Raw genomic sequence first — 11,481 nt, forward strand, 5'->3', positions numbered from 1 at the left:
AGGATTCATGATCGAGGAGCAGAGTTGTTCCTTGGTTGATTTTAAGTTACACCAAATACCAAGTTCTAAGGGATAAAAAGCAGAGAGTAGCTAAATTCTGGGAGGATGAATATTTTCAAGTCTACCTGGGTTGAGGAAAGCTTCCATTACTACACTGCTTAAGAGAAGCCAGAATTTACAAGACTCGAAGGAGTAACTAGGGACTGATTCTTTCTCTAGTAGACAAGAATGGAGGAAGGAGGTAAGTAAACTGGAAGCAAAAGGGATGGTTTAAAATATAACTCTGGGCTTTCTGCGCTGGAGCTCGTGGTGGCGGCAGCAGGTGCGCCCTCGACATGCAGAACGACGCCGGCGAGTTCGTGGACCTGTACGTGCCGCGGAAATGCTCCGCCAGCAACCGCATCATCGGCGCCAAGGACCACGCGTCCATCCAGATGAACGTGGCCGAGGTTGACAAGGTGACCGGCAGGTTCAACGGGCAGTTCAAGACCTACGCTATCTGCGGGGCCATTCGCAGGATGGGCGAGTCTGATGACTCCATCCTCCGGCTGGCCAAGGCCGACGGCATCGTTTCAAAGAACTTCTGACGGGAGAAGACCACGGATGGGGGACATTTGTCATAAATAAACAGTAAAACCCCCCCCAAAAAAAAAATAACTCTGGGAGCGGAGTAAACTATGAGGTATTAAGGAGATTGAAGAAAAAAGAAGAAAAGATTGAAAAAGATTGAGTGTGATCAAGTATGCAAATCAAAGATCCTCTAAAGGTATTAGCTGTAAGGCTGATTTTTTCCCCTTATGTTTCAACAGGGGTTGTTAATTAGACACTGTTTTGGTTCCCACTCCTCATACATCATGATATTTGGGAAACGTAACCTTTTAATCATGATTTATTTAAGCCTCCATTAGATAAGTGTTTAGCTTGTAAATGGGTGTCATGGTAATGGCGCAGAACCTAGTTTCTAATCCTGAGGATTCTTGCCAGAGAATTGAGGAAAGAAAGACTATCCCCCCCACCCCAGTAATCCTTGAGCCAGAGATACCAGCAAAAGAATCTCCCCAAAACAAGGACCATAGGCTTATTCAACACTCAATATTCTAAAAATGGTAGAACTCATGACACCGGGATTGCTGAGATAAGCATCCCAACAAAATAAATATGTATTTAAGAATAATTACTTTACTTCCACAGCACATCATCTGCAATAGCAACTTTCAGGCAAACTCTTGATGATGTATTTTGATTCGAGTATTGAGGATATGCGGTGACTCAAATTTGAACCCTCACCTTTGCTGTGGGAAAATTATACCCATCCTTTGTAATACCAGTTTCTTAAATCTAATACTGAACACACTGGCCTTCAATCTTTTTTTTTTTTATTTAAAATTAAAAAAAAATCTTATCAATTTATCTGAGAGAGAGAGAGGCTGTGAAAGAAAGACAAAATGAGCATGGAGAGGGGCAGAGGGAGAAGAAGAAACAGGCTCCCTGCTGAGCAAGGAGCTTGATGTGGGGCTTGATCCCAGGATGCTGGGATCGTGACTTGTGCCAAAGGTAGATGCTTAACCCACTGAGCCACCCAGGTGCCCCTCAATCTTTTCTAAATGCATCTTGAACTCAAGATCCAAGGCGCTAATCTATTTTGTTCATGTGTTCATCAATATTTTTTTAATATAGAATATCCATACAGACTAGTTTCATTTATTTAAAATTCATGAGCCCAGTGCCTTTCATCAGTGATCTCCTAAGAGGAATCCTGAACATTTTCTCTATGTTATTAAGAATTCTATAATTTTGGGCACGTGGCTGGCTCAGCTGGTTAAGCAACTGACTCTCGATTTTGCTCAGGTCATGACCTCAGGGTCCTGGGACCCAGCCCTGCTTCGGGCTTTGCACTTAGTGAGGAGTCTGCTTCAGGAATCCCTCTCTCCCTCTGCCCTTCCTCCCACTCTCACTCTCTCTCTCAATCTCTAAAATAAATAAATAAATAAATAAATAAATAAATAAATAAATAAATAAATAAATCGTATTTTTTTTTTTTTAAAGGAATTTTATATTTCTGTTAGGTCCCATTCCCTTTTAAAATTCCCTATTTCCTTCACGGAGAAAGAGAAACCCGCTTCCTAATGGCCACATCTTCCAAACGGCATTTTCCAAACTACGTGGTCTTGTCAAGGATCCCTAATCTCAAAGTAGACTATTTTACTTTACCTGTTCCCACCTTCCTTAGTGTCAGATGGCAGGAGGTGGAAGCCGCCGACTCGTACCTCTGGATTCTGTGATCTATGAGCACAGAGCACGTATGGAGAACTTGGTTCTATTTAGTGCCCTGTCCAGTCTAGGCTATAATAGGATAAGGTCTGGCACAGAATAAAGTGTGTCACACACAGGTCACCTACACCACCAGTTCAGTGATGTCTAAGTACACTCTTACATTTTCTTTTTTTCCACAGCCTATGGTGGGACTTCCAAAATTAGGACAGGGTGTCCTAGGTGTTGTTAAACCTAGTACTCAGACCACTGACGTCTGATTCATACACATATTATAATTATTATAATATATTATAATACAATTATTAATACAATAATATATTATAATACAATTATTATGATATAAGTTCCAGATTGCCATTGCTTTTTTACTGCTTTCATCTGCCCTTGTCCAGCTTTTCCACTCTATTTTCTTTTTTTTGGCTAATAAATATAAATTTCCTTCTCTCTCTCAATTTCCCTGTAACATCTGGAGTTTGGCGTGTGCATAGTTCTCTTTCCTCCATTACTCTTCTCTTTTGCAATTGACTCTCCAAGCAAATACCACATATCTTTCCATAATATAATCGGTTTGCTCGGTTTAAGGAAGAGATTTGTGCAACCTTCCCAAATATCCTGGGCAAAGTTTATTCATTTTGCTTTCTGAAGTATGATCTATCTCCACCACGAAAGTCTTGCTAGATGCCTGGGAAGGTCTAACGTGGTGCTACCTCCCGTACCACTGCTGGTTTCAAGCCCTCCTGGGGTGCTCAGTGCCTAACCTTGGGGCAAGCTGGTGCCTGCCCTTCTCCAGGAAAAATTCAGAGATCTTTAACCATTAATGTTGGATAATTCAGAATATATAAACTACCTTCCATGGGTTCCTTCCTATAATAGATTGCACAAAAAATTTCCTGAAGGGATCAGAGTGATAAACTTATTCAGAAAAGCACAGTTCCAACTTTCTAATTGGATGGTTTCTTCCAGATACGTATATTTGTGCCACTGGCCACGACGCCATGATTAAAACCGGCTCCAAGGCATCCTTTTTCTGAAAGAGTAATAATCTCGACACCATTACTACTTATGTTCTATTACCATCCTCAGCACCATTCATTCTCTCCCGAATTAGTTGGCTTCCAGGAACCCCCTCATTTGGTTCTAGAAGGGGTTTTAATTCCAGCAGAACTGGATCCAGTGCCAAAGTTTAATATTCCCATATATTGAGGTACTGCTCCCACAATTCCTTAATTGCGCCATAATATGGGCCAGGATATTTAGTTATTGCTGCATTATTAGAAATCTTACTACATGTGAGATTGAGTGTAAAAAGTATTCCAAAAAATAATACAGTGTTTGGTCTATTTCCATTAGGTCAAACAGTGTTCACTTCAGATGATTCTCTGCCTACCTCCTCTTTCTTTGGTCCTTTTTCTGACACTCTTCTCCCATGATCCTCTAAGTTTTTTTTATTTTTTATTTATTTATTTATTTATTTTATATTCTAGTTGTCCTCCTTCCCCCACCTCCACCCACCACCTTCCCCTCTCTCATCACCCAGTTTTTTTCATTTCTGTTCTTTGCCTGGGCTCTATCCTGGATGAGGAAAGTCAGAATGTCCTACCCTGTGGGTCTGTGAAAGCGACTCTTATTCCTTTGGATTCTTCAGTTAGAATAATCCGTATGAAAAACAAGCTTTTCCTTGTTCATACTGGCCATGTTTCAAACCTCCATCTAATTCTTCAATATTGTTTAAGTTCTCAGAGAAGGCAAAAAGTTTGGTGAGATCAGAAGGATAAGATATCCTTCTGTCACATATCAGTTTTCACTATATTTTCAAAAAGTGAGATAATATGAAAACTTTGTAGACATAATTATATTAACAAAAGCATTTGTGAATGCCTCAAGTATCCATATCGTATACAGAAAACTAATCATTTAGATTAAGTGTAATTAGCATATATCATTATTAATCATAGAAGTCGAGCAAGACTTTAATTTTTATTAAAATTGTGAAAAACTTGGATAGATAAAATTTATAATCAATTATCAATTTAGATGTCTTATGTAAAAATTATGAATTTTAATATTCTATCATTAATTTGCTTTTTATTTAGCAACCTTTTATTTACCATCTAGATAAGAATGGTTCCAGAATTTATCTCACCTCAATAATTAATTGAATTAGTTTTTTAAATTAGGTGACTATTTTTAAGTTAAAACATATATTTTGTATCCAGAATTATATTTGTTTTAAATGCGACACATATTTTTTTTAGTTTCATAGCTTTCTCTTAAGAACATATAAATAGCATTTCATTGAAAACCATTTTATTAACACTGAGGTACAGCAGGTGATTTTATTATGAAATTGGTCAAAGATTAAAAATTCTTCCAACAAAGGCAAAGATAAATGGGAGATACTTCTATTTAATTTTGATTGTGGGACTTTGCAATATATTATAATCATTGTTTCATATTAGAAATATGAGCTTTGTTCTGCCAATTTCTTTAGAAGACTATTTTCCTTCTTTTGGTTATAGTGTTGTGGGTTTCAGATTAAGTTGCAGCTATGTGATGTGCTGTTAAATAAAAATTCAACTTCCAGTAGGTTTAAAATAGAAAGTCACTGCCTGACTCCAGGCTCTCTGCCTGGTAATTGCAGAAAGAACTTCGTTAGGTCCATGTAGAATGAATGAGCCCAGGCTCTCTGAAATGCTGTGCAGACAATCCATCCAGCTGAGAAAAGACTTTGAAGATGATTGCCTTAGGAATTCTTGAACACACAGGCCGAAGGAGTGACTCTAATTCAAAGAATGCAAACCTTCTTGAGTTTTATGAAGATAACTACTAGAACCACTGGGAAGTAACTACTTCCTACGGGACATAATTGGCATTTTAAAAACATTTTATCTGACTGGGTTAGCAATGCAGGTTGAAATAGAGACCAATTTACACTTGTTGGAGTTTTATAAGCACATCTATGTCACATTTAAAAATAAGGAATATAAGGACCATGTCCTGAATTGAAAGTTAAATAGTAGCATAAGCCAAAGATTAAAATGGATGGCCAACGTTATGATGTCTTTTCATATCACATGTTAATCACATACATATTTTTTTTCAATTTAGATAACTCAAATGACAATGAAGGAAAAAGTTTAAAACAGTAAAGATTGTAAGACCACAGTTTTCATAGAAACTCATAGTTATGCCCCAGTCCCCATGTTTCCTTCTTCCTTACGGGGTCTTTGATTATTTTATGGATAAATAGCTGCAATTGAGGTGGTACCGCACTCAACCTGGGGTTAAATTCTGGTAAAGGGGATCTTGCGAGAAACACTGAGTAAGTAGACGCTGTTCTCAAAGCGAAGAGAAATGACTTCTTTGTTCTTTTCTCCTCCTTCTAGCTGAGTAGTGTGGAGTTCATGGTGAAGCTCATAAAGCCTCCGCGGAACTCCCAAGTGGAAGTCATATGTAGAATTGAGTAATTAAATACAAGATCCCATGCTCCCCCTTCCCTAGATTATCTGTTTCAGATTGTTCTGTGTGACAGAGAAACTTCTATGTTCTTTCAACTGTGGGTGTTTTGATTATCACTCCCAGGCAAATTTAATCCTTAGATGATGCACATTGTATAAAATCATGCCCTGCTCACTCATTACATTTGTCAATGAATTTTAATATAATAGTTTTTAACGGACATAAAATTAAACTGCCTCTCCTATCATTGGTCCTATGTATGGACTCAATCTTTGACCAGTTTGAATAAGATACTGTATTCCCTTCACTTTTCTGAATAATCCTTTCAAGAAGTGGTCACTGAGATTCTCATCAGAAAGCAGGTTCCATGCCTTAGGATAAAGGACCCCAACACATGATGAGGCTTGAAAGGTTAAACAAAGTTACACCTGCTACTTTGGTTGAGAGGAATATCTCATAGTGTGATGAACTAGGAAGCTTTCTAATTAGTAGAAAGCAGCTACTCTGAGGGAGATGTGGTCCACATTTCTCTTTCCCTTGAAATTCTCCATAGTCTATCTGCTAATGAGAGAGAGAAAGAAAAATCAAACCAGAGAGCCAAGATGAATGTGAAGTTCCTTTGAAGTCATAAGTCTCCTACAGCTGGAATTTTTATTTAATTAAAATCCAAAAACTAAATGAGTTTGTCTTGTGGTTTGGTCATGACAGATATGCTACACAGCAGTGATTCTGAAACTGGAATGTGGCACTTGAGAGCTTGTGCACACACTGATTGCTGGGCCCCGCCCCAGAGTTTCCATTTAGTGAGTCTGGGTGGGGCCTAGGGATTTGACATATTCCCAGTGTCAAACCAAATCAACGTGAGTTCATTCCTTGTTGAGTCAGCTACTCAATCAGGTTGAGTTGTCACACAAAGAAAACTTTTATTTGCAGCAACTAAAGAGTACAGGCGGAATGGATTCCAAAGGGGAACCCTCTTGCACTGTTGGTGGGAATGTGAACTGGTGCAGCCACTCTGGAAAACTGTGTGGAGGCTCCTCAAAGAGTTAAAAATAGACCTGCCCTACGACCCAGCCATTGCACTGTTGGGGATTTACCCCAAAGATACAGATGCAGTGAAATGCTGGGGCACCCGCACCCCGATGTTTCTAGCAGCAATGTCCACAATAGCCAAACTGTTGAAGGAGCCTCGGTGTCCATCAAAAGATGATGGATAAAGATGATGTGGTCTATGTATACAATGGAATATTCCACAGCCATTAGAAACGACAAATACCCACCATTTGCTTCCACGTGGATGGAACTGGAGGGTATGATGCTGAGTGAAATAAGTCAATCAGAGAAGGACAAACATTATATGGTCTCATTCATTTGGGGAATATAAAAAATAGTGAAAGGGAGTAAAGGGGAAAGGAGAAAAATTGAGTAGGAAATATCAGAAAGGGAGACAGAACATGAGAGACTCCTAACTCTGGGAAACGAACAAGGGGTGGTAGAAAGGGAGGTGGGCAGGGAGTGGGGGTGACAGGGTGATGGGCACTGAGGGGGGCACTTGATGGGATGAGGATTGGGTGTTATTCTATATTTTGGCAAATTGAACACCAATAAAAAATAAATTAAAAATAATAAAGAAAATCCATAAGATCATGAAAAAAACAAAACAAAGCAAAAACAAAACAAAAACAAAAAAACAAAGCTGTAATTCCCCAAAGGAGAATGAATAAGTTCCTTTTGTTCAGGGTTCAGATGAATATTTAGATAGGGAAGACTTGTCATTGTATGTAGAGGTGGGATTAAGTTTGCAAGTTTACCTTAAGGAAACACACCGACATATATATTGTATGTTATGTAAATGGAGCTGAGGCTCCTCTCAGGTGGAGATTTTAGAATTATAATGAAGTAAAGATATGGTAGGTCATTCTGGAGTTCAGTCCATAGTTCATCTGTGTAGGTACAAGTGTGGGGGGGTTATAGCTCAAAAAGGTCTGGGTGATCTGGGCCATTAAGGGACTTTGTCAGGGAAGTTGCCATCATCTGAGGGTGGTTTTGTGTTTCATGTACCTGGGTTAAGGGGTAAGAAGGAAAGAAAAGCTTAAGGATAAATGTAAGACAAATTTAGTGGAGTGGGCAGTAAATGTCTAGTCTTGGGATCTAACTGGCGATACCAGGTAATGCTGATAATGTGGTTCCATGGACAACATTTTTAGAAATTTTTCTCTAAAGCTCTGAGGATTCCTGTTTAGTAATGCAAATGAGTATAGATTGCAGGGTAAAAGGGAGTGCGGTTGTCATGTCTGTGTTCCAGAGAATTCGTATGTTGAGACTGCAACCTTTCATGTGTTGGTATTAGGAGGTGGAAAAACTGGCAGGTGATTAGGTCATGAAGGTGGAGCCATGAATGGGATTAGAATTCCTTGTGAAAGAAAACCCAGAGAGTTTTCTGCAAGTTTTTACCATATGAGGACACAGGAAGAGGATGGATGGTCTGTGAACCAAGAAGTGGGCTCTTCTCAGACACCAAATCTACTGGCACTTTGATCTTGGCCTTCCCAGCCTACAGAACTATGAGAAAATTTCTTTATTTTTATTTTTATTTATTTATTTTATTTATTGCCGCTCAGACAATGCTCATTTATTGGAATAGATCAAAAATAGTAATACAGAAAAAAAATCTGTTAATGGGGATACCTGCATGGCTCTGCAGTTAAGCATCGGTCTTCAGCTCAGGGCATGATCCCAGGGTCCTGGGATCGAGTCCCACATCAGCCTCCCTGCATGGAGCCTGCTTCTACTTCTGCCTGTTTCTCTGCCTCTCTCTCTCTCTGTCTCTCATGAATAAATAAATAAAATCTTTAAAAAGGAAATCTGCTAATAATATCAAAGATCATGCTATAATATTTTTGAAAATATGTGGCAGTTGTGTCAAAAATGGACTGAATTAAAGTCGAGCCATTTGTATTCACAATGAAAGCCTGAGTTTAGGTGCTGACATCAGATAAGACAAAGTCAGATTAACCTAAAAAAAAAAAAATGTATATGCTAGAATGACTAGGATGACCTCCTACTGCTGGCTCTTCTGACCGGCCTGAGGATACAGACAAAGTGGGAAGTCTATGTGAGTGTAGAGTATTAAGATAAGCTTTTTGTAGAAGACCAGGTACTGGACTGAAGCATGCATGGAATTATGTGGGGTGCTTTGAAAAAATTCAATTTGAAATCCTCACCTAAACTGCTGTTGAAGTTTAGGGGAGTGATCTCAGTTCACTTGAAAGTAAGAATCTTAGGTTATTTTGGTGCAAAGGACTGTAGACTCTGAGAAACAGTGTTCTTGGAAACAAACAAACTAAACAACAACAAAAAAATAACTTTCAGAGGCAGCCCATAGTACCTGGCTCTCCATTCTCTCCTGGCAGTGGGATCACTCAAGAGTTAGTGCCTCCTTCTTCACATCTTCTTTCACTTAGTTTCCTGCTTCTCTGATAAGGACCTTGTGACTACATTGGGTATCCATCTGGGTATTAAGAGGAAAAATAAGCCAAATAAAATAAAGGCACAGACCTGTGTGGACATTCCACCAGAGAAAATAGACAAGTATCTATTCACAATCAAAGATGTTCAACATCATTAGGCATTAGGACAATGCAAATTAAAACCAACTTTGGATAGTACTTTCCATTGACACTAAGGACTATAATACACAACACTGTTAATACTAAGTGTTGATAAGAATATGAGGAACTCCCCCCCACAAAAAAGAAAGAATATGAGGAGATCAAAACCCAAAAACCCCATACGTTGCTGCTAGAAATGTGAAATGTATATCCCTTTGGAAAACAGTTTGACAGTCTCTTAAAGATAAGCGTATATTTGTATACGATCCAGGATTTTACTCCTAGGTATCCACCCAAGCAAAATTAAAATCTATATTCACGCAAAGACTTATAGCAATGTTCACAGGAACAAATTGAAAACACCCAAATAGTCATCAACTGGTAAATAGAAAAAACAAAATATAGTCTAACAATACAGTGATAAACTCTCAGCAATAAAAAGAAACAAGCCAAGGATAAACCTAACAATGTCGATGAGTTTCAAAACCATTATGTCAGAAGGAAATATCAAATATGAAACTATTTCAATTATTTCGTTTTATTTAATATATCTTCAGTCATTTTCAATGACAGGTATTAAAAATTTAGATAAGGATATAAAAATACACTAATCCACATCGGAAGAACCTAAAGGTCATACACTCTTAAAAACAATGTGAAACCAGTTCCCCAGCTTCCTGCTAAGAGCAGCTTTTTCAGGAAACACATTAAGAAGCTTAAATTTCTAATCCTTCAAACTGACTGGGTGCTTGAAATGTGGAAATGCCACAAACCAGTAAATTGAAACTAGTCCTGTATAACATAAAACCCATGGAGAGAAACCACAATTAAGAAAGTAAAAGATTTAGAAGCAAGGCTTATTTTTAACAAGTGCTATCAGGTTACAAAGCGGGCAGACAATGGAAAGAGCTGAATAAAAAAAGAGAGAGAGAGAGAAAAGAAAAGAAAAAATGTCTTTAGGCTCTCGGCGCTCCTCACTTTCCTATTACAAAAATATTTATTAGAATTAATTGTTTTTAGACATACTGTGAAGCTTAGTGAAAATCTTTTAGTTTTACTTCCTCTTAAATATCTATGTTTCTTTGCCAATAGCCGCTCTTTGACTTAGCTTGGAGCCTCCTGATGTAGGGGTTGTATAACCTGACACGCCTGGAATCAAATTCAGATTCAGCTAAATGAACTAATCCAAGGCAAATAATGATAAGAAGAAGAAGCTTCAGTTTTCTCATCTCCTAACGGGCATAGTGACATTCACTTTGGCACGGTCGTTTTTGGGGGAGGGTGTTGGGGTGTATATTTAATAGTCTTCGCAGCAGCATGTGTTTAGGGCAGGTAGGATTCTAAAGTAAGTAAGACCCACCTCCCAATATTCCTGGCACTTGCTTAGTAGACCACACATGAAATAGGGTGCAGCTATCAAGGGATTTTGCAGATGTAGATCCAGGCCAGTCGACCTGTAAATATTCATCCAATACAGATGGGCCTGGCTCAATTAGGTAAACTCTTTTAAAAAGCAGAATTGGCTCCAGCTGTTAGCAGAAGAAAAGGTCAGATTCAAAAAAATAGGGAGGATGTGATGCACCATCACTGCCTTGAAGATGGAGGAAGTCATAGGATAAGGAGTCATGTGGGCCCTGGTGGCGGAGCGGGGAGCGGTTTCCAGCGGGCGGCCATCAGGGAAGTTGGGATCCCCAAATCACAAGACAAGGATGTCAGCCAACACCTGAATGAGCCTGGAACTGGCTTCTTCCTCCAAAGGCTCCAAGTTATGTGACACTAAATGAAGGGCCCAGCGGGGCCTACCTAGACTTCTAGGCTATAGGTCTGCGGTACAGTAAATGGATGTTGCTTGAAACCACTAAGTTTGTGGCAATGTGGTAAACAGCAATTGAAAACAAATGTAACGTTTAATAAAAGAGAGTTCCTCCCTCCCTTTTGTACAGGTAGGTAGAAACAATGATTAAAAACTTTTTTTTTTTAAGCACACTCTGCTAGGTGTGATGCTTACCTAGTGATAGTAACATTTATCATAATTATTTATAAAATCGTAAAACCTCTTTATAGAGCCTTTTTAATTTCTTACAAGTGTTATATGAAAAATATTCACAGCCTATTTTAATACCTGCTGCGCAGGTCA

At 38.7% G+C, this 11,481-nt stretch overlaps 1 protein-coding gene across 1 annotated transcript; it reads left to right on the plus strand.

Moving 5' to 3' along the window:
* Nucleotides 1-289: 289 nt before the first annotated feature.
* On the plus strand, nt 290-639 carry LOC112652662 (40S ribosomal protein S21). Its single transcript, XM_025436281.3, has one exon. It carries the CDS (start codon nt 336-338, stop codon nt 585-587), a length of 252 nt encoding a protein of 83 aa, XP_025292066.1. The 5' UTR covers nt 290-335; the 3' UTR covers nt 588-639.
* The last annotated feature ends 10,842 nt before the right edge of the window (nt 640-11,481 follow it).

The sequence above is a fragment of the Canis lupus genome, chromosome 4 (genome assembly GCF_003254725.2).
Source record: "Canis lupus dingo isolate Sandy chromosome 4, ASM325472v2, whole genome shotgun sequence".
Taxonomy (NCBI): Eukaryota; Metazoa; Chordata; class Mammalia; order Carnivora; family Canidae; genus Canis; species Canis lupus.